This window comes from Acipenser ruthenus, chromosome 26 (genome assembly GCF_902713425.1).
Source record: "Acipenser ruthenus chromosome 26, fAciRut3.2 maternal haplotype, whole genome shotgun sequence".
Lineage (NCBI taxonomy): Eukaryota > Metazoa > Chordata > Actinopteri > Acipenseriformes > Acipenseridae > Acipenser > Acipenser ruthenus.
The window spans coordinates 6,193,609-6,218,238 of NC_081214.1; the positions used below are offsets into that span (position 1 = coordinate 6,193,609).

At 37.8% G+C, this 24,630-nt stretch overlaps 1 protein-coding gene across 12 annotated transcripts in view; it reads right to left on the reverse strand.

Annotated features, from left to right (window-relative positions):
- The window catches only part of LOC117430313 (RIMS-binding protein 2-like), a 93,422-nt gene that overhangs the window by 33,834 nt on the left and 34,958 nt on the right, over positions 1-24,630 (reverse strand). For all 12 annotated transcript variants that reach the window (XM_059001535.1, XM_059001538.1, XM_059001528.1 and 9 more), the window contains 4 exons: positions 7,089-7,196; positions 6,714-6,842; positions 4,946-5,122; positions 3,337-3,471 (listed from right to left, as the gene is read on the reverse strand). In XM_059001535.1, coding sequence (XP_058857518.1) covers positions 3,337-3,471; positions 4,946-5,122; positions 6,714-6,842; positions 7,089-7,196 — 549 coding nt within the window. The remainder of the gene's footprint in view (positions 1-3,336; positions 3,472-4,945; positions 5,123-6,713; positions 6,843-7,088; positions 7,197-24,630) is intronic.

Genomic DNA, 24,630 nt, shown 5'->3' on the forward strand with positions numbered 1-24,630 from the left:
CAGTGGGAAACAGGGTCCAACATCACTAGGACACACATACTGTTCCAGTTTCTTATATTTGCATAAATATATATTTAATTTCGTATTTTCAATACAAAAAAGTTCAAACAGGATTTCCCCCATTTAATTCCCAGGTTCAGAACAGGCTTCACCTGCCAACCTGCTGCTACTGCTCTGGAGCAGATCAAACTCTTAAGAAATGTGAAAGAGGGAATTTCACAGCCAGGCGTAACAGACAAACACAACAGCCCTGCATGTGTCCTCTAATGCTTTCATGAGGGCTGCACTAATACCGCCTTTTGATCTCTCTCTCTCTCTCTCTCTCTCTCTCTCGCTCTCTTGACCCAGTAACAGGATAAAACACTTAACCGTACAAAGGAGAAATGCTGATTCAAACACTGTAATGACCTATGTCTTTTTCTCATTGATTTGATTGGATTGATGATAAACCAGGTATTACATCTTCGTAAATGACACACATGACTATGACTCCCTAAGCATGGCCTACATGGTATTGTGATTTTAAAATGTGCAGGTCAAATTTGAATTCACAAAGTTCACATAAGTTTTTGTCTTTTTTAAACTTTCAGAAATACAGTGCTATCTATTTATATAGAAAGACAAAAAACAATCAAATTTGTTTCATACTCCATCTGTTTTGCTTCCTAACTATAACAGAGCTTGAAGGTGTCATATATAACATCCTACTATAGTAGAAATAACAGTGGCTGATATTATTATTAGTTTATTTAGCAGACTCCTTTATCCAAGGCGACTTACAGAGACTAGGGTGTGTGAACTATGCATCAGCTGCAGAGTCACTTACACTTACGTCTCACCCGAAAGACGGAGCACAAGGAGGTTAAGTGACTTGCTCAGGGTCACACAATGAGTCAGTGGCTGAGGGGGGATTTGAACCGGGGACCTCCTGGTTACAAGCCCTTTTGTTTAACCAGTGGATCACACAGCCTCCTGATATATGGGTAGTTTTCTCTAGCAATCATGACTAAATATTATTTTGGATAAACATCTGCAATTGAATGTTGTTGTATATTATACCCAGTTAGTTAGGTCTTTCATTTTACCCGACTTGATTGTCATTTCAATATGTTTAGATTTACAAAAATTCTAAAATGTTAAAAGGGAACATTTTCTTAAACAAGATGAAACAAAGAACCCCCTCCCTTAAACTTTAAATAGGGTCTGCTCTCCTGCTGAAATGCAGATGCTGCGTCTCTGTCCCGGGATGACCTGTCCCAGTGCATCCCAGAATCCAGCAGGAAGTGCTGGACCAGCTTCCTGGCACGCGCACGGCACAATGCATTTCGTTAGTTTTGTTTTTCTATTCTTCTTTTCAATCCCGCTTGCACCTTTTCACTGGATTATATCTTCTTTCATAAAGTTATCAAGATGGATTTGACACCCTCAACACAACAATAACCTGAAATACACACAAACACAACTTACTCTAAAATGCTCCACAACATACAAATACTGGATCCCCTTTGCATTCAAAACAGCAAACACCCACAGGGGCATCATTAATTCTGTAAGATCACGGATTTACTTGAAACTCATTTCTGTTACTGAACCCATTCTATACTATTACAAGACCAACACCTATTTGCTTTGTGCGCTGTACACAAAAAGATATTATTACTCCTCACTGACCCATCCTTAAAACAATACAAATTGATACAGGTGAGAATTGATACCTGTATTCTGTTCACACGCTGAATTCATAAAAATAAATAAATAAATAAATAAATAAATAAATAAATAAATAAAAACACAATTTCTAGATGTTCATTAACTAGGGTTTGGCTACTAAACAAGTTAATCAGAACTCAGTCATCTGCAGGAGCTCATGAATAGCAAGAAAAAAAACACAAGGAGATTAAATCTATTTTTTACATGTTCCATTTTCTATTGACTTAGTCACATAGGTGTTTTTAAAAAAAAAAAAATAATAATAATAATTCTGTTGCATCTTGTACATTCCCATTACTCCCTACTGGATTTCATTTCACTAATAAGCATTTGCACAGATCGTTCCCATCTATTCTTAAATGGACCCTGGAAAATACATTATGACCTACCTTGCATTTATTTGCTTTATCCAAACCATGGAAGCTGGAAAAGTCTTGGTTTGCTGGCTATGTCTTACCTACCGGCCAGAACCTTCTCACTGCTGCCACGGCAACAGGGAGAGGATTTACCAGACTGTACCACTTTTCAGGCAAAGGGGTTTAACATCTACAGGACATTTTCCTTTAGTAAATTAAATAGGTCAAAAAAGGGGGGAAAAAAGTAATACAATAATTATATTGGTTCTATGTGTAAGACACTGACCATGCTTATTTGTTTTCACACAAAGAAAGCATTTCAAATACCAGCCATGCTCCTTTTTTTCCCCCCAATGAAGAGTGGTATAACCCTAATTCCATATTACGTCTTACCAGGTATCATCATCACTGCTAGCAATTTGGATCAAATCCTCTCATGAATATTTTTCACTGGAGTGAAGGGGGGGGGGGTTCTAGGAAACAGGATGACTGTAATAAAAGGATACGACCCAGCAAACTGCTGACTACTGTATATGCTGTACCAGTTTCCACCGAGATAAAAGTACTGTCCTTATAATCCTTCGCAATCACAACAGTGTTCTTTCAACTCAGACAGGTTGCACCTTACACATCAATGGAGTTTACTGGAATGTATGCATTATGCTTGCTTAATCAATCAATCAATCAATCAATCAATCAATCAATCAATAAATACAAAGTAACATTAGTAGTTTTTCACTAAATGTTTATAAAAAATAAATGTTCATGTTTTGGGAAAGGATTAGCAAGCATACAATAAAGAGTTCATCTTGAATCCATGATGAAAATGCATTTCTCCTCGAGTCCCTTGCATCACTGTTTTTCCACTCAATGTATTATCCCTTTCAGCTACTGTCAGAGATTTTAGCATGATCATCAATTTTGCACATGATCTGTGCTATAAAAAGGTTTAAGAGTTTTATGGTGGCTGCATTTAGACCTACCAGTATTTAGACAATCACTGCATAAATGAGAACTCCATGCAAATCGCTCTAGTGGTTTAGGAAAGATAAAAAACTCCACTTGAAACAGTGGACAAGTAAAATAATGTAATATACTAATATTTATATATGTCAAATTGTACATATTTTCAGTACAAAGACAGTGAAACTATTCCATTATTTATGCTAGGCTAGCATAGTCTTTAATTAAAGCCCAGGTTATGTTCATGTTTTATGAATGCAACCCAGTGTCTGGTTACACAGACAGCATTGAAGTTAGCCTCCCTTACCTTTCCCTGGCTATTCACCACCTCTGGCTCTCTTGTTGACGATAAGGCCAACTGTCTCTGCAACCGCAACACCTCCTTCTGAGACTCCCGCAGCAGCCGCTCAAAATCACCCCCACCCGACTGCCCTGGTGCGCCCTGCACACAACAGAACAGGAACATCAAACAAACCACGCAGGGGGTGCAACGCTCAAACCATGTGCAAACACACTCAATGCATTTTTTCTTGGCTTATCCAATAAAAGGCACTAATGTTGGTTCAGATCCAGGCCACAGCAAGTGGCAGATCTTGGCTAGGGGTACCACATGGAACGCTGCAGTGACCTCGACGGGGAAAAGAAAAAAATGTATAGATCAGAAGCTGTTTATTGCCAAGTCTGCCAGTGATGATGTTCGAGAATTTGCCCTTGTCATTTACAAGTAAGAAGCATTAAGAATGCCTTCTCATTTTCCAGCTGCAGACTTAAACAGTGGTTATGGTTTATTTTATCCCATAGCTATCTAATATATGCAGTACATGTTTTAACCTATGGTGCAAATAATTGGATGCTCAGGGGCGGATCCAGACTTTCATGAAAGGGGGGGTGGCAAGACTGTCATGAAGGGGGGGGGGGATACCTGATAAGAAACAATATTTAAAAGTAAACAATATTGCCCATGATGCTGTCTGTGGGTATTTCCTGTAGATTGAGTTTTTTTTGTATTTATTTATTTTTTCCAGCAGGGGGAGTGCTTGGATAAGCAGATACATTGTGAAGCAGTAAAGTGAAGCTTCTATGCACCTTCATTTTTCAGCCCTAGTGAGCTCTAGACCAGACATTGTTCAATGAATGTAAAATTAAGATTTTTATATATATGGAAACAAGCCAGACAACATTTACCACTCGATCAACTGAATTAAAAATCCCCCCCCCCACCACCCCCAAAACCCTGTGCAATAAGCTGGAAATCTATGTCGCGCTTTAAGATTTTAGGTTTCCACAATCATGCACAAATAAAACGAGCTGGTTAAGTAAGATCCATTAGCCATGGGGTCTCCCTGGTAACAGAACATCTCTATAGCAGTGGAATGCAGTTGGTATAATCCCTTATCAACATGACTCTCTCAGTAGGAGATGTTAAATCCCTTGACCATTCACAGTGCTTCAGTTACAACACTGACATACAGCCTTACACCTCTGGAGGCCTGGTCTCAAAACAAGAGAAACGAGGGTGGCGGTCTGAACTTGGGCAGTAGTGTAATCCATGTCTCCAAACCAGCATTGTTATTAATAGACACTGATACAGATACAGGCAAAGAGCTGGGTGGTCATGGAGAATTAAGTCAGTGCTGATAATGTACCAACACACCTTTGAATGGAACTTAATAAAATATCTTAGTCCAGTAGTCATACATTTGGCTTCCTGCTTTCATCAGTGTATACACACCCTGAAACAAACGACATTGGTAGGGATATCACATTTCGCCTCTAGTAGGGAGAATGGCGTGCCAACAAGGGGATGAGCCTTGAGGGGTCGAATGGCCTTTTCTCGTTCCCAAACTTTTCTTATGTTGTTAATAATTTACGATGGTTAGTAACGGTGTGTGTGTAAGGGGGAGCCTCGTAGCTACCTTTCCTTTCCCGAAGCGAGACTGGAGCTCCCTGCACTCCACGCGCAGTGCTTCGATCTCCTTATCCTTGGCAAGGAGGGTCTCTGCTTGCTCTGCCAGGTCGTGGGCACGCTGCCTGGCAAACGCCTTCTTGTACTGCTCTGCACTGGATCCCTTCAGTGGCACCGGTGTGTTCGCCTGCAACAAACAAAGAGACCATCACACTCGTCACAGTTTATTTAAGGACGGCTTGCTGAAAAGCACCTGTTCATTATCATTTTATTTCATTTGTATAAAACTATTCCCAAGTGCAGAAACCCATGGGTATCTTGCTGTTGTCAGCAGTCTCCTAGACATTTGCAGAAATGTTTGTCAGCTAAAGGGCTAAACTGATTGTGGCACAGGCGTGTTTTAATGGATTGCATTGACCATCTGCTTAGGGTTAGGGTTAGTGATGACTTCACTGTGACAAAATTACCTTCTCTTCCACTAAAAGTTGCCCCCCTCAAAGGCAGAATTGTTTTTTTAAAAAATCTAGAATACAAACATTAAGTAATGAGTTCAGTATGTATTCTGTATTTTTTTTTCCCCTGACAAAAAGGGAACAAACATTTGAACATTTGATCAATTGTTTGTGTGAATGCCACATGATTGTACAGCAACTGTATTATTACACCTCATTAGGATCACTCAATAAGCCCCGATGCCAACACAATTCCCCACCATGGGTGTGTCCTTCTTACTGTTGCTCCACTTAGAAGCCTAAGCTCATGCTATTTATATCTCTCGTTGCTAGCAGCTGCAACAATCAGACCAAATTATCTATCCCCCCCAACAGGCTTCCTCTGGCCCCCCCTCACCATCTCCCGTCAGGGTCTTCTGTTTCGGATACCAAGCACTGCAACATATTAACCTTGATCGTCAATCTACACTGATTGAGTGCTTTCACAGATTGCTTTTACAGGAAGCCTGATAATGCCAGGCCACCAGTGATTACCACTGGTGCTAAATTCAGGTTTCAGCTGTTAGGGGGAAGGGGGGGCGGGGAATAAAGATGAAAAAAACAATTGGTGGAAGTAAGCAAGTATGGAAGTAACTGGTGCATAAACCTGTTTGAAGATATTCTCACTAAAAAAAACTCAGGGTTTAGGGAAGCGCTTTTTAACAAATTCAGGGCTAGATGAATATCAAATTCAAACTGATAATCTGACTTCTGTTTACAAGGATATATCCCATCACTGCATAAATATTTTAAACAATATTACACATTTTCCATAGAATGGACCTAATGGTTAAAACGGAGCGCTAAAAAAACTTTGTAATACAACGAGATGAGAGCCAGTGTGCTGACAGTGTGGAGCTCACCACTTTGCAATACAACGAGATGAGAGCCAGTGTGCTGACAGTGTGGAGCTCACCACTTTGCAATACAACGAGATGAGAGCCAGTGTGCTGACAGTGTGGAGCTCACCACTTTGCAATACAACGAGATGAGAGCCAGTGTGCTGACAGTGTGGAGCTCACCACTTTGTAATACAACGAGATGAGAGCCAGTGTGCTGACAGTGTGGAGCTCACCACTTTGCAATACAACGAGATGAGAGCCAGTGTGCTGACAGTGTGGAGCTCACCACTTTGTAATACAACGAGATGAGAGCCAGTGTGCTGACAGTGTGGAGCTCACCACTTTGCAATACAACGAGATGAGAGCCAGTGTGCTGACAGTGTGGAGCTCACCACTTTGCAATACAACGAGATGAGAGCCAGTGTGCTGACAGTGTGGAGCTCACCACTTTGAGGTTGGCCTCTTGTAGTTTCCGAGCCCTCTCCTCTAGGCGCTTGGCGATGACGGCCAGCTCGGCATTCTTCCGTTTCAGCCTCTTCACCTTCTCTTCTGTTTCAGGGGAGCTGCTTTTGCGCTGAATTGAAGAAAATTGAAAATAGAAAAGACTCTGTGTGGTCAAGACTACCTGGCAAACAAATGGACATCTGTCTGTTCTAATGGTCTCTAGTCACATAATTGAAACAATAAAAAAATCATATGCAGAAGAACCAAAAACAGGCTTCATAAAACTTTAAATAAATCGGAGTTTAAAGTTTTATGAAAAGGGCAATATAAAAAAACTATGGTTATTAAGCTAGGAGTGGAGCCTCCCATTCCTCACCAATAACACATTTTCCTGTCGCAGAGATGCACAGGTCCTTTCCAACTCATCCAGGGCTCGCAGCAACTCTGAATTCTGCCTCACCAAATACCCATAGTCTGTGCCATTCTGAAACACACAAAACACAACAATGAGAGGTTTGCACCATTAAAAATACTAAGGAGTATGTTGTTTTGTACTGATCTGTTTATTTAATTTTAGTTTTTCCTATAGGGACTAAATGCTTTGTGAATCTGGCCTATTCAAAGACAGTATTCGCTGTATATGACACAGTATAATAGACTTTCCCCCAACCGTATCCAAGATAAAATTCTAAGGATTTGATTTTATGATGGACACCCATGGGAGGTTTCAGATCCATTTCAATTCAATTCAAAAGGAGGCATGAAAGATCAGTGAACACACTTAAATATTCATTCATTTCTTCTGGTATTTTATGATCCTGGGCTTGTGAAAGGGTTACACATCATAACAACTGCACCAACCACAATACAGCACATATAATATAACACAATACAGCATGTTTTGTAACAGCTCAATTTTTTCACTGTGTTCACTGCCAGTTGAATTCTCTAGGTGTTTTTTTTTCTCCAGTTCAGTGCTCTTCAGATAGCATTCCTGAGGCAATATCTGAATGCCAAGAATCAGATTCAGACAGATCCACATTTCATTGCCCCACTCTGCAAGCACAGCACACTCCTGCTACTTCCTGCTGTGGAAGAATGGTAGAGACCTGCAGCCTTCTCTCTTCACATTAGCCCTTTTGTGCTCCTAGCTCTGATTCGTTCTCGAATTACCCTATCCTTAAAGAAAACAATACTAAAATTCCTTGTATTTTTTTTTTTTTTTTAATGCAGTACAAAATGTTTGTTGTGATCATTTTGAATTGCAACTCAATTCACCATATCTTTAAAAAAAAGCTTCTTTGTGCAACAGGAAAAACAATCCCTCAGTAAAACCAGGACAGACAGCAAACAATAAAGTGATTTCCTGAAATACTTATTCATAAGGATACTGTGGAGCTACTAAGGATGATTGCTTAATTCTGTAGTCGTTCTTGAGGAGCAATACGCATAAAGAAAGCAAGTGAAAATAAAGCTTTTAAAAAAGACAGAAACCAATGTTGATCACTATACAGGGCTGCAAATGAACACATTACACTTTATTAGGTGGTTTACATATTAGTTTTATTAATCCTTCATAAGCATGTTTGGCCAGTTAGATTTTCAAGATTTACACTACAGCTGAAGTAATTGTATTATTTTTTTTTTTTAGCAATTATTCCCATTTTTGTGTACCTACATTACCTTTTTGCTCCTTTTGGTACTCAGCAGTTTTGCTTTTTAAAATAACAAAAATAATTTATATATATATATATATATATATATATATATATATATATATATATATATATATATATATATATATATATATATATATATAAGCCTAAAATGCTTATCCTTTTATAAAAAGGTCATAATACTGGAAACAAAATAGCGCCCCTGCCGCAAGGCCAATTCAACACACTTAAAAACATTATCAGATTATAGAAACGTGTAATTGCCAAACTCAGCTACATTTTACAGGTTTCCACCCCTGGGGAAAAATGCAGTTTAAATGTTTTAGCTGCCGGCAATTCAGCCAAGTCCTGGTTACAGAGTTCAAAAGCAAAACTGAGCTTTCACACCGAGCATAACATTATATATTATTTATATTTTAAAAAATGAATTATGGATCTGAGCGCCATGTAAGCATACTTGATCTGTCTGATGAGCGAGGCACGCCAGAGAAAGCGATCCCTCAGTGCCACGAGCGGGAATGCTTCTGGGTTGCTTTTCTTTAGGAGTGGGATTAACATGATATCTCTCCACAGGGCCAGCACCCCCTTCAGCGCACACCAATATAAATATTTATCAAAGGATATCAGCAGACCGTGGAGCTGGTATAAAAGGATGTTGAATCTCATAGTAAAATTGTCATTTTTCTTCCCCTCTGCTTTTTTTCTTTTTACTGTATTTTTTAAGTTTAATGATTCCTAAAGTTCAGTGATGTGTCCAATTTGTACTGAATTGTATTCTTTGATGATATTCAGAGGTCCCAATTAGTTTGGATAACCGACTCTCTACTGTACTAACACATCTTAACTGAACGAAACATGTGGTGCACGTAGATTACAGTCTGGAATCTTGTGTTCAATCAGTTTTAAGCCACCAAGTATTAGGAATGACCAAATAATGAAAAGTATGCATTAATATATCAGCCAAAAAACAAAACAAAACAAAAAAACTGAGAGGAAAACACCTGGCTTGTGCAATAAACATCCCATAATAATACAATGAATATGCAATTGCTATCCATAGATGATCCAGTAACCATGACTTCAATGCACAGGGTGTTCTTCGAGTGATTTCACTGTTCAAAGCGCATAGGGGTGAATTAGATACGCAGTACTTTTACATATTATAAAAAGGGTCTGGGGGTGGAGAGTGGCCAGGGGGGCATCTCATTCATAACAGTGCTTTTATTCCATGCTTCCTTCTGGTTCAGGGACCGCACTGAAATTGCTTTGAAAATCAGTCCTGTTCGTTTCCATTGGCAGTAGACAGAGATCAAATTGGTTGAAATGAAATCACACTGAGATTTACATGCTGGTTTTGTGTTGTAGATGGAAATGTACAGCTGTGATTGAAAAAAAAGGCATATACTGCACCACTAGATAAAATATCCAAACTTGATTTCCACTACAGTGAGAAAATATCATATGTAGATTTATTCTCATCTTTAAAAAAAAAAAAAAAAAAAAAAAAGATTATTATTATTAATGCCAGTTTTAAAATAAGTGAGGACATTCAGGTTGTTCCCTTTTAAGTATAGCTAAAAATAGGCATTTGGAAATAATTCTGGCAGCTACAATTGAGAGTGAACCTTCATCTTAAGCTTTGGGCTTGAGCGCTCCTAAATTAATCGCCTGACAATTCTGGGGTGGCAGGATATCTTGCTCCACACTTCAGTTAGTGTTGACAGAATCAGCACACTACAGGAGTGCCAAGTGCAGCTGCTTGCTTTATATTTATTCTTTCAGACACAAAACATAAGTTTATGAGTGACCTACCTTATTAAAATCTACATCCATAGGCTTCTTTTTAATCGCCCAAAATACTGTCAGCAAGTATAAATGCTATAGTATTCAGAAAAATCATGCCTGGCTGGATTTGAATACATTAATGATACTTAAAATCAGGATAAGAATCATTACTTAGTCTTATCTTATCAGTAAAGCTTTTTAACCCTGCTATAATAAACTGCTGCCCCATTAAATTAATATGTGTACAGCTGTATATAACACCACAGTTTTTAAAAGACATCAGAGCTTTTCTGTAACTATCAGACTATCAATATTGACTAATGACTTTTTTTTAATGATCAAACCTCTGTATATTAAACCCAATACCAAACATAAAAGTGCTTCAAGTCCAACACAAAGTATTTTAGGGTGGTGGCTTTAATGTGTTATAAGGCAGCTGTAGAGCATCTTTCAGTGGGTTAGTAGATATGGTTTGGGGTAAATCCTAACAGGTAGTGTGCATCTGATTTGGTTTGGTTTGGTTTACATGGCAGCTACTGTACCCTAACTCACAAACCTTGTATAGCAATACCATAGGAATCCCTAAAAACAACAAGAAAATAATGTGATGATGATAATTTGGCCCAATCTTTTAACATGAGCATTCACACTCAACAGATCCCACAGTACTGAAACTCAAGGCCTGCACTGCAATACAAAACACAGGCCTAGATTCCCAATCTTCTTTTAGTTCAATTCCACAATATTTCCACAAACTTAAATTTATAAGAAATCTATTTTATGCTGTACCGTGGAGTTTTTAATCTCGAAAAACCAATAACGCAACCATGCAGTTATCCCCCCAGGGTCGATTTCTCCTCAAATCACAGAATCAGAATCGTTACAATTCTGTTTAAAAGCTGTTATCTCCATGAATGACAGGCCCTCTTCTATTAAATTAAAGACTCTGGAGAGCAGCAGACTGGTCATGAGGATCCCTGGTGACAATCAGAAGTGAATGATACCTTTGTTATCCAAGATGGGTAGCAACCTATATGAAATGGGTCTTATTCCGTCTACTGAGTACATGGCAAATAATAAGACTGATACATTGGTACTGGTTAAGATTCAGTCCTTGTGGAGACTTCTTCAGCTTTAATTGTATGATACATTGTTTTGAGACAATTCTAATATAAAAAAAGAGAAGGGCTTTAAATTATGTCACAAACCACAAAATGATCATTGTTTGGTTGCACAGTTATGGTGGACAGATGTAAGCCTTACAAGGGCATGCTAAACAATACAAAAGCTCATTTTAGGGTATAGTCATCACCAGCAATCTGTTTCTGCATACTTATTAAAAAAAAAATATATATGTTCAAGTTGAGGAAGAGAACCATGCAACAAAGGTATTCTAACTAGGCCAGTTATTTGTTTAGTTAATTCTAGGACTTTCAGATAATATAAAAGAAAATGCACCCATGCTTGCTTACAAGTGGAAAAGATCATCAAGCCAAACGGCATCCATCCAAGTCACTAAGACGGCTACAAAAAGTTGCTGGGAAAATTCTTAAAATGCTTTAACATGATAATAAAAAATAAAAGCCAGACAGATTGAGGCTTGACTACATTAATCTTTCTGGGCTGTACAAGCTTTGTGAAAAAAACTAGGGTAAATCAAAGTGAGTTCTAGATCAGGGTCACCCAACAGTTTGTTTTATATATAAATGATTTCATACTTGGCTGGATCCCGACTTCAAGCAATCCATCTCCAACAAGCCCTAAAACACGTTCTCTCTCTCTCTCTCTCTCTCTGCAGAAAAAGAAAGAAAACACCTTTCTATTTCTGCACTACTGCAGGTAGCACTGTCAGTTTTAGCACTATACCTGGTGATCAGTATTTATGTAACCACATTCATCTCATTTACTTCATTTGCAAAACCACCAACGGGATGGATTCCAGCAGTGAAAGCATGACAGAAAATGTGCTCTGTATCTTAAAGCTAGAATAACAGCGAGGAGGCTCACCCCTAACTGTGTATGGAAATATTAGAACAGCTGCATCTAGAATAACTAGTTAATGTATCTGCTTAGGTCTGGCAGAACACAAACTACATCAATACATTATGAACGTGTAAAAAAGTCTGAATATGACGATCACTTTCCCATTACCATTGATTTTGACATGGCACACAGTGTCACCAGGTGGCCAAAACAGCAGCTTCTTAGGATTTTTTTAAATTGCACACTGCTCCAGATTTGCTTATCTTTAGCGAAAAAGTCATTAATGTTAATGAAATGGATGAACAAAAAGAATAGCTGTACCTGTAGCGTACATCAATGGGGATGTCACTTCGGATTACTGAGTCTACAGTAAATGCAAGAAGAATACGTATGTCAAACGTCACTTTGCTGCAATATGGCAATATTAGCTTGATGGTATGAGGTGGTATGAGGTGTTTGGCTGCAGGCGGACAGATAACAGACCTAAGGGAGGTTGATAAATAATACAAAAAGCTAGGTACATGTATCCAAGTGTGTTCTGCCTGAATTAACTTTTCCAGTTGGGACTCCAAGAAGAGGCTTTCAACAGTGGTTGTCCATGGCTAGGCGGTTGTGATTTATTTATTTTGCATACACGAGACTAGAAACTGGGCGGAGATCACTGGAACTAATTTAACAAGGGTGTCGGATGACACTATTAAATCACTGGTCTACTTGGCTGGAATCAAAATGGTAACCTTGAGGCAAGAGACTTTAAGCGTATGGTAATGTATATCCTAGCGCAAAACTGTTTAAAATCAATTGTATGCTTCACAATTTCCCATCCGTTCTGTACAGCACGTTTGACATATCTACCAAAGCAGCCTGCTACATTTAGAATTGCTCCAGGAGATCACAGTAGATTAGGAAAGAAGGCGATTACTTCTGAAATCTGTAGACCACAAGACTGAAAAAGCATGCCTTGCAGTGGGAAACAAAATGCAGTGTTGTGAAATCTAAAAATAAAAATGGCAGGATGCTACCAAACTCAGCAATTTACATCAATGTGATGATTCAGCTCTGGGGAAGCATTATACAGAAATGTCTGTTATTACCAAGCATTGCACACATTCCACATTCTTGACTCACTTCTCATATCTGCAGCTGAAGCTTTCCAAACTTAAGTAACCACAACTTAAAAACAGAAAATACATGGTTACAAAAATTCAGTTGATCTAAACGGTGGAGGAACTAAATACTGTCAATGTTTAAATACCAAACTTTTTACTGACTTTTATATAAAATACACAAGAGAGCTGCATTGTTACAGATGACTTTGTTAAAGAGCACGTAGCAGGGTTCTGAAAAATATAGCGCTCCACGTCCCCACGTGTTGCTACAACTGTTTAAATAACGTACTTGTCAATTTTCTTTTCATGGTTACTGGCAACTTTTTACACTTAGAACTTTAAAGTCTGTTCAAAGCTCTTTTCAAAATGTCTGCTCTAGTGCACTGGGGTTTGAGATCTGTCCTCTAAATCAATGCAGGGGAAAAAAAAAACACAAACATAAGTGCTCTAAGCTTTTCTGTTCTGTACCACATCATACATCATTATTGCTGTGTTACCTGTTTGACAATGTGGGCAGCAGAGTGGCCATTTTGAAAACAGCTTTGAACAGACTTTAAAGTTAAAAAATTGTCAGGATGTTAACAATGAAAAATGACAGGTACGTTATTTAAACAGTTGTAGCAACACGTGGGGATGTGTAACGCTAGATTTTTCAGAACCCCACTAGTTAACTCTTTGAAGTCCCTTTCTTTAAAATACTTTAAAGACGGATGTTTTTAGATATGTCACTATATCAATTGAATAAACCACAAAGAGTTTATTCAGGCACGGTTTAAATCTAAATAAGTACTGTGCTCCACCTCTGCACAGATGTTAAACAGACACAGGCAGACTGCCAAAGGCCTTGCTACAAGGGTCTACTGAATATCTTGTTTAAACCCTTTCCTTCAATTCTTCAGAAAATATAAGACGTCAGCACCAAGGGCTTGGAAAAAATTAGTTACCTTAAAGAAAGCTACCTCATCTTAAAAACCCAACAAGTTTGCATTTATCACTTTTGGTTTTGCTCTGGCAGTTTTAAAAAAGACAGTACATGCATGCTTTTTATTAGAGTTTGAAAATGTAATTTTTAACTTTCCACTTTTGCTAGCAGTAGCAGCTGTTCTGATTAGGCTCACAGACAGAGTGTGGCAAACAGGTTTTTCTGGGACAGCGTGTGAGAATATTGAATATTAACAGAACTACTGAATGCATTTCTATTTTATATACCCTACATAACCACTTTACTGGAAAAAAATATGACAGAGCCCCAGAGGTGTATTGTGCCTAGGGCCCCAGAAGCCTACTTCTGTCAAGTGGGGGAAATGATATTCATCAGGCTTAAAATAATCTACTATGACTGGAGATGCAACGCACTGTGGTTACCTGTCAGTTTACAGCACCCGATACATTGCTGAAACCTTTTCAGTACAGAAGTGACATTAAACTGTTGTTATTTTCCAGCTATTGTTGTCATTTGATTCACAAGGACCAGGGGTCTGGATGCTTTTTTACAGCTGTCATTAAATCATACAAGCAATATTTTTTTTTTATTTTTTTATTTTAAAAACTTACATGAGAATATCAAGATCAGGCATGAAAAGTTAATGAAATGTAGGTCAGTATTGCTCGCCGCTTTCAATTACATTTTTGCTGTGTACAGTTACATTTTTCTGTTACTGAATGGGATAATTGGTCAGTGCTTGTAACCCCATCCCATTCTATTGACTTGTAACCATGGGGAAGGAGTGGAGGCTCCTGCACGAAGGAGTTAGTCAAATGCAACACTTAAGCAAAGCTGCTTTGCATACGTTTGGATAGTGGGACACTGCTATACATTCAATAATTTATATTTATTTATATTATATATATATATATATATATATATATATATATATATATATATATATATATATATATTTATATTATATATATATATATATATATATATATATAATCAAATTAAATCCTTCTAAATGTCATGTTTGTTCAACAGCATTATTTTACCCCACATATTATCATCTCAGCATTTGACTTTTAGAATTCTACTCTCTTTTTGTTGGTGCTTTGAACTAATTGCAATAGAGTAAATATGGTGACTTTAATACAGATGGGCCATAAGATTCAATACTAGACACTGCATCAAGAGGACATGATCAGGCCTTTCTGCTGCAATTCAGCCATTGCTTGGTAGGGATGCTATAAATTCAAAAAGCACTTTTGTCACAGTAAGTAACAACAGCTAATCATTCAACTAGACAGATCCAAGTAGACAACAACTTTTAAAAGCAGGTCGACTCATAAATCATCCTAGTTCTATTCTGAAAAATCGATTGATACACATTGTTTTTTTCCCCCACAGTTTAAGTGCACTTGAATCGGGAGCAATGTTACCCCGGCAACCAGTGATGGCTGTTCCCATTAAGTGGAAAGTTTTTTGTGTGATTTGACTTTTAGTGCATGAGAGTAGGACACAAAACAAAGTTGACACACAGTTCCAGAGACTGTCGAACACAATCAGCTGTGATGAGTGGTGAAGCATACTGAAGAGTTTATACAGGGGACATTTAACTAGGGATTTCACTTTTTTATATAAACAGCAGTTTCAAAGGGACAAACAAAGATTCAAGCCATGTACACAATGCATGCAAAATAAGCAGTCACCTCTGTCCTGTGTTTATTGCATAAACCCAGGATTTTTTGGGATGTTTTATCTATGTCCAACAATTAAAACCTAAAAATTAGAAAACACAATTATTATTCTTTCAATTCATTAACTAATTGTATTAATTGAATCCCCCAACTCATGCCTGTAGCCCTCAATGATTTTCACGCTTCACCAAGTAGGATTTAAATCAGGCTTTACTTTTAGGAGTGAAGAGTTTGAATATATAGACCTATTCAAAAGATGATCAAATCAATGACATGCAGCCAGAAAAGGTAACCTGTGTTCTGCTGACTGTTCAGTGTGGATGTATCTTCAAAGATGCAGCTGTAAATTGATATTAGCCACGTGACAAGCTGGATTGGGTATACCCATTTAGCTGACTGATAACAACTTGTCTTTTTTCTGAGCTCTCAATTAAACTTTAGAACTAGCACAGACACATTAGAATGGCAACTGTTGCTCAAAATGACACTGTGTGTTATTCTTTATATTTAAGTAGGGTTACCATAAGACTGCACATATAATATACCAGAATGCATTGCGATGCGAGTTGAAAAGCCGGAAGGAAAAAGGAAAAAAACCTGCAATATCACAAGGCTGTAATATGCAATTGTGACAAGGATGACAGAGGTTGAGGCTCAGAGACAGTTTTAAAGTTCAAAATAAAGTTTTTAATTCACAAAAATACAAAATAAACAGGCACAAGGGCCAAACAAAAAGGTTTCAAACAGAAAATACACACAAAACAAAACTTACAAATAAAGCTTCCAGGCTGGGCGTTGCCTTCACTGGTTTAGCAAAAACGAAAAAACAGCACACACAGAAAAAACACAATTACTTCCTCTCCTAAAACTCTCTCCCCCAAATGGGAGGCTGAGGCCTCCTTTTATGCCAGGTGGCAGGGTCCTTAATTGGATAATTAATTAACCGATTGCTCCCACCTGACACAATCAACCTGGGCAGGGAGGAGAATTTAACTCCTTCCCTGCCAGTATTTCTAAGGGCAGAGCCCAGTAATGCACATGAAGTAAACGGCCTCTTGTGAATACACTCTCAACAGAAATATTATTGCCAATGAGCTTATCCAAAACATAATTTGTGCGATGCGAGTTACAGAATGTTAATTACTGCTAAATGTGCAATAGCAGACAGTTATCAGGCTTTTTGTTGGGTTGTTTAACCATATGCATAAAGCAGGATTTTCAGATCACCTTAAGCAAGATATATATTCGCGCACAAATGTGCTGAATACTCTTAAGAGACATTTAAATCATGCTGGGCTGAGCTCAAATTAGATGTTGATACATTGGCTGGATAAAAGAAAGACATGAATTAAAATGTAAAAAGGCTATCCAATTTAATCTCACAGACTCGGTAGAATTTAAAGCGTGTTCTCTTTACTGTGTTTAATTAAAGTCTGTCAGTCCTTGCTCCTCTTACAGAAATAATGAAGGAGGGTTTTGCAAAGGTGATACACAGTGCAACTGCTCACATTCATTATAACTAAATGAATTGAACGCTTTTATTTAATCTAAAATAATAAGCGTCCCAATTTCTGAATAATGAATGTTTTACAACAGATCACTGCTAACACTTTGAGAACAGATTTTATACAATGAACTAGAAAGGTTTTTCATTTAGCAAAAAAAAAAAAAAAAAAAGTAAAGATGTAGAGGCTTATATAACATCAGTTCTTTGCATAACAAGTGTTGAGAGTTTTAGCGTTGAATAACTTTTTTTGCATTCAACATTGCAGATACATATTTTATTTTATTTTTCTGGGCGAATCGCACAGTTCAAAACCACACCTCTTGCAAAGCTGATGTAGTTTGATCTGAGGATGGCTGTTAACAACCCAACACAGTACTCTGAACATCCATGGAGTATCCTTCCTGTAAAATTCTATTACTATTACAAAACACCACATGGGGAAAAAAGGCAATGCTATGTACTGTATATTTGAGGTGCTTTCTGTTTATAACAGTTTCAATAAGTCATTTATAAACTCCTACAACATTACAGAAGTCTGCTTGTTTGGCTTGCAGGATTACGTAGTGGCAAGCAGATTTTCACAGAGGAGGAAGCTAGTGTCGCTGCAGTTTTAGAGTAAAAGTAGAACCAACCCATTACAGGGGAAAATAATTAGTAAAACCTCCATTACACATTTCAAACTTACAAGCTTCTACATTACATACTTGTGCATGCACCAAAGGAGGCCAGTCTTTTTTTTTTTTATGATGTGTCATTTAAATAGTGGACAGCTGCATCTCAGTATATTTCTAATTAAGCTGCTTGCTCCTGACAACAGGGAAATGTGAGCTTTCCTTGGAACATGACAGCCATGGTCCTTGGAAGGCTGCTCGTTTTGTTAATTAGGGATTAGACTCAAACAGACGAGAATAATTGCACTCAGTTAGACTGTACTACACCATACCAAAATCCTTCAATATTCCATAATAAAACCACTACATTCAGAACAATACCCATATTAATAGCTCTTGTGCAACAAAAGAAACTCTCCATGACTAAATCACTAGCCATGCATGGTGTGCCTCCCTTTACATTGATACTCAAATACGTTGTTGTTCATGGATGTGTTGCATATGATTAAAAATAAAAATAAAACTATGAGATATTGTTAGAAATGGTAAAGGTTTTAAAGCATTGATATGAATAGATTAATTACACAAGATAGCTTTGTCTGCAAAACTGTATGGAAGTTGTTGAGGTCCAATTTTATATTATAAAACTGTTAGATTCAGTTCTTGTTAATGACAGGCTCAGAGCTAAAACTACACAGCACGGCACAGTAAAAACAATATTCTGAACAATTGGACAGTGGCACTTATTTCATGGAATAAAAAAAGAAACTGTAAATTGATGGAAGTCCACTTTCAAACAATTTTAGTACTACTACTACTACTACTACTACTACTACTACTACTAATAATAATAATAATATGATGATGATGATGAAACAGTAATGTTAGGGCAGTCCTGTTCCTTCCACAGGAGATGACATTTCAAATGCCATGACATTTGTATGTCACTGAAGACAATAACCTAGTTGCTGTATGTCTTTAATAAGCAGATAATCCTTTAACAATGCACAAGGAGGCGTTTAGCGATTCTCATTTTGTAAAGCCAGTAATAAAGGGACTCAAATTAGCAGGAGTCACAATCCTTGGAGACTCCACTGTCCATGAACCTGTTCTGCACAACATGCTAAACTCGTGTTGCTCGGCCACATTCCACAGAACACAACACTGCATAACAATAGCAGCATTTCTCTTGTAAGAGTATTTACTGCATTTATGAAGTAACCTTATTCTGCCCCAATCTTCATGCCCTTTCACTCATTGGCCCATTTGCACATTCTCATATTCTCATTCTCATCTAATTCTCATATGTAAATCAATTCCTGCCAAGAAGTGTTCGGTCAAAGGGATCTTCAGAGACACATTTCAAGTCTGTGGAGCTGCACAGTTATTTAGGTGCAGGCAGGAACCTGTGCTTGGGGGCATAACAAAAAAGAAACAACATTTTAAATTTTACAATTCCACACGATGAAAGGGAAATCCTGTCTGCCTGTCATTTTGAAAATTAGCTTTTTGGAAAGGCTAGACACGGAGACAGAAAATAAAATGATAAAAAAGGCAAACACACTTCTATTTCTTCCTGGAACGATCCCTTATTAACATTTAATGCGGCTCCTGACAAGCTCCTGACAAGCTTGTCTTATTTAAAGCAGCATTTTCTTTTTCCTTATTAAAGTATTATCCAACTTTAAAGCTGGTGTTTCTGGCTGCCATCATTCTGTCTGTTCAATATTTCACTTCATCCTTTTCTTTTTTTGGAAGAAGTGATTAAATGATTAACAATACAGAATCCTTCCCGAATGTAAAGTGAGGCACAGTGGTAATACGAGTAACTGTATGAATTATTTATTGCAACATCATTTATTTTTAAATATGAATTATAAAAAAGGTCTTCCAAGAACATAAAAGGCACAGTATCCTAAAAGATCTGAAGACTCGAGCATTTCCTTAAAAATTAATCTTCAATATAAAAATAAAATACATACATACATACATACATACATACATACAGTGCATGCATATGTACATATTCCCAACTAAGGGGGAAAAAACCCCATGAAAAGTGTGTCGGTCACCATTTTATTTTTTTTTATTTTAAAAAAATGTTAGTGCGCAACAGACCACTAGTGGTTTCAGAGCGCTGTACATGACATGAATATACATAAAATAAAAAATAAAAACACACACCTACACATATACAAAAACAGCACACAGCGTAAAGTATCAGTGTCAAAACATTTGACAATACATTCTCCCGATTGAATTAGCATAACTTGTGAAATAAGAATGTTTTTAGTCTCTTCCTAAAAGGGAGAATTTCAGTGGTAAGGCGGAGTTCTACAGGCAGAGCATTCTAAATCTGTGGACCAAGGACCGAAAAAAAGCACAAGTTCCAAAGCGTTTTTGTTTAAAACGTGGCTGACACAGGGACATGGTGTACGAGGACCTCAGACTCCTAATAGGATTATAAACCTGCAATTTCTCAGTCAGATAGTGAGGAAGTTGCTGATAAAGTGCTTTGTGAATTAAGCACAGTAATTTGAATTGTGCACAAAGCTCACATGGGAGCCATGTAAATCCAGTAAAATTTGGGACGTTGGATCCCAACGGGATCCAATCAAGAGTCGAGCTGAGGCATTCTGAATGCCCTGGAGCAGTCTGGTTCGACACCGAGGCAGACCCACATACAGGGCGTTGCCATAGTCAAGATGAGATGTTACGAGGGCATTCAGAACAGTAGCACATGACCTACTTCTATAGAACGTGGAGTAGCATCTCATAACAAATGCTCTTGTACAGGTTACAGATATCAAGCCTCAATAGCCGAGCCAATTAGGTGTCATCAGCATCCACAGAATGTACTCGTGACCATGCAAATCAAATCAAACACTTGCAAACAGTTCACAAGATATGGCTTTCAAACAACTCAGAATACGAGGGGTCACTCGGTGGAAAACTTAGGCCCCCTTGTACTGCATGTGCAGGACGCAGAATAACTTCTTGTAACCCAAGTCTATGCAGTGTTTCATTAAACTGGACAGGCAGTTCTGAACATACATCTCCCATTTACTGAATATAAAAAATGAATGGTCCCTCGTATTAGGAAAGCACACTTCATTGGGCTCCTAAGTGCTGTTTCAGAAATTGATTGTACATCTTCAGTGGCCAATTGTGCAGAACAGCTTGGTGCATTCTCACAGTAATGTGTCAGTACAAAATGTACAATGCTACTGTATACAGTTAGTAGTATAACTCCAAGAGACAGAACAAGCCTGCTCCTGTTGTTCCTGCTCTTTTCAAAGCAATGATATATGCAGCAGCTTCAATAACAAGACAGTATAAAACTGCAAACATAATCCAAAAAATTATTTTAAAAAGTCTAAAAAGGATTAAGACATGGTACATTATAATTTCTAAAAGGATATGTTTAACATGCTGTTTTTGTTTTAGGATTGATAATTAGACCCTGCTTAATTACCCCAATCAGTTCAACTAAACTGAATTATATTCTGTGCCTCTTGAGCTTTAGCTGTAAAATGCATGCCCAGCAAACCATTATTTTTGTTTTGGAACATACAGACAAGTTGCTAATTCTGTGGCTGCAGAAATATTTCATTTTAATACCACTTTTATTTATTTATTTATTTATTTTTTAACTGGTCAGGGTTTGTTGAAACTCTGATCATCAACCCTGTCATTAGGGAACCAATCCATTATTATTGCATTTCTTTCTATTCCCCATTGGGAAGAGAGAACTGTCCCCCAGCCAAGATACATGTATAGGCATGACCTAGATGCATACATTGCCTTCTGCTGATCCCAGCATTAATCTCAAGAAATGATACCACTTGAACTAATCTCTCTAAAAATGTAATTTATAGAAGTGGATGAGAATCATTGTTATGCTTTTGAAGTGGTCTTGAAGCAGAGTCATTTTCTTTATGAAATGAACTCTCTGGAATTACTAAAAAATAATAAAACACTTCAATAGAGACTTGCAGGCATTGTTAGAGACTGACCTTGGCACACTTGAGACTGGTTTCACACAGATTAGCACTAGTCTTGGACCACTTTACCAAAGATTACATTAGGTGTCCAAGAACAGTGCTAATCGCAGTCTGTGAAACCAGCTGATAATCATTAGTATAATATATTCACCAGAAATTCCTTTATCATACAAATAGCACACAGTTCATACAGAAACACACGCACACACACACACATACATATGCAATCTATGTAGTGTATAAACACACAAGTATACAACCTGCTTACAGTAACAGGATGTCTTCCTCTTTTCTTCTTAGCAACATCTTTTGACACAATCATCAGCATGATTTTCAAAAGGGGATTAATGTAATCACATCACTTGATTATATTTTTAATTTCATCTAACCCATTTGAAAGCCATATACTTAGTGACCCAAATCAGCCTAGTTCAGATTTTGCCTCTTTTGAAAATCCTGCTGAAAGTAGCAAATCTAATCATTGCAACCTAAAAAGCAGGCCCTAGAAAAATCTAGAATTGCTCCTTGCTGCCAAGGGGTTTAAAAAAAAAAAAAAAAAAAAGTGTGACTAAATGATTAATGTTTGGAGTCACTCTGAAAACAGCAGAAGATTAAACTCAAAAGGAAAAATAAATCTGCAGCTAACAGCAAAGTGCTGCACAACAAATTAATTTGTAAATGACTCTGAATGGACACATTGACTGTCAACGGAGATACAAACTTCTGGAAAGTCACAGCTGTAAGCTACAGTATTAAGCACCAGGACAGTGTACAGTGTATTGCATTCTAGTATGAGGCGATTCTTAAATCCATTAGAGTTAAGGGAATTCAGCTATTTAGCTTTCTTTAACATGGGCTACACAAAGGAGACTTGGAGGATGGCACCTCTATTAGCATCGTTTTGTTTCACATGTGCCACAGTACCACTTCCCATTGCTATTTGCTTCTACTGTTAAAATGCACCATTTTGTTGCAGCTGGTGGGAGGTAAAAGGAAGGCCAACGCATTTGGAAAGCTGTCATGACCAATCCCTCTGGTTATCTGTACTTCCTATTCCCCCATTGCCAGGCTTCTTCCTTTTGAATATGGTTCTTTATGCACAAATGCTGTAACTGTTCAGACTGCCATCTTTACATGTTTTTCCTTTTGCCATTTATTACAGTTTCTTGTTAAGATGAGGCTGCAGTTTCCCCACTGGCTTCTAATCCTGCCTTCTACTCCACTGCTGGTGTAAGTGATATACCAGCCTCAAGAGGATACTGCAAGAAGTAAAAACATTACTCTAGATTCTTAACTACACTAGCAACTCAAGGAATAAAAAAGGGTGCTATGGTGCCCGTACTGCCTTTATTTTATTTTCTTGTCTTTTGCAAAGGGTGGTGGGGTGTGGGGGTGTGGGATAATCCAGCCTTAAACCTAACTAGCTGTGGATCGCAATACTCTGCATAGATCATTAAAAAGGGCTCTTTGTGTACAAAGGTGATGATAATATAAAATTGTGTATACAAGTATCTTGTGTATTTTTTAGCCCTGTATTAGTTATTTGTGATAAACTGAACAGACCCTTTTATGCTTTTCCTTTCAAAACCTCCCATGCCACACAATCTTCAGGTTGTAATCCCTCATCATGTTTAAAATTAGACTTTTAGATATCTGAATTGTAATGATTTTAGCTAGCTGCTGTAGGTTACTGTCACAAGCAACCTTTCCTGTTTGGTTTGCAGTTTTGTTGTCCTCCAGCAGATTTGCCATTTTCTGCGGATACAGTAGCAGTAGAAAATGGCCAGAATTTCAGATTTATACCTTGTGTCTTTAATGCAGACACCGTTTATCCATCATCGTCTGGCCCCTTGAAATGACCCCATTTCACTATTCTCTGCACTTGCCTCAAAATAGTACCGAAAGTCTCAATGTCTAAAAAGGTGATAGATAGAGGCCATGGATGCTCAAGAAAAAGAAAAAAAACTCAAAACACTGGAATGTGAAATCACAGAACCGAAATCCAACTCCAACTCCAAGACAACGCGGGGGAAAATGGGCCTCCAAATTCCTTATAATCCAATCTGGAGTGTATGAACAAACAGATTAACCAAATCCTAATAAATCAACCCCCACGGGCCTGGTCCCCAAGCCATGAAGCAGTCCTATTAAATGCCATTTCCAATTTCATTTCACATTCATCAATGATTTATCGCCGCTGCATTACTGACACTGACAGATTGCGGGGATGAGGTGGTCGGAGACAAAGAATCCCCTCAAACACATTTTCTTTTCTACATACAGAAACTAACACTTGGTTTTACAGCATTATTCTTCTGTTATTTGCACTCTCTAAAATCATGTTTTTCCAGGATTCTATACAAATGATAGGGAGCCAAGTTTTGGTATAATAGAATTGCATATAACCTTGACTGCCTTTTCTCCCATTAACTCAGGATCCTAGTTCTGGAAAATCACCAGCATGCTGTTAAAAGCATGATGTATCACAGTGAGTTTATCCTGGCTAATTATTTTGACCCCTTCAATGTAAATCAATCCCCTCTGACACTGTTACTGTACTGAAGGTTGCAAAATAACAATGACAGCTTGGAGGTTAACCTACAAACTCTTCT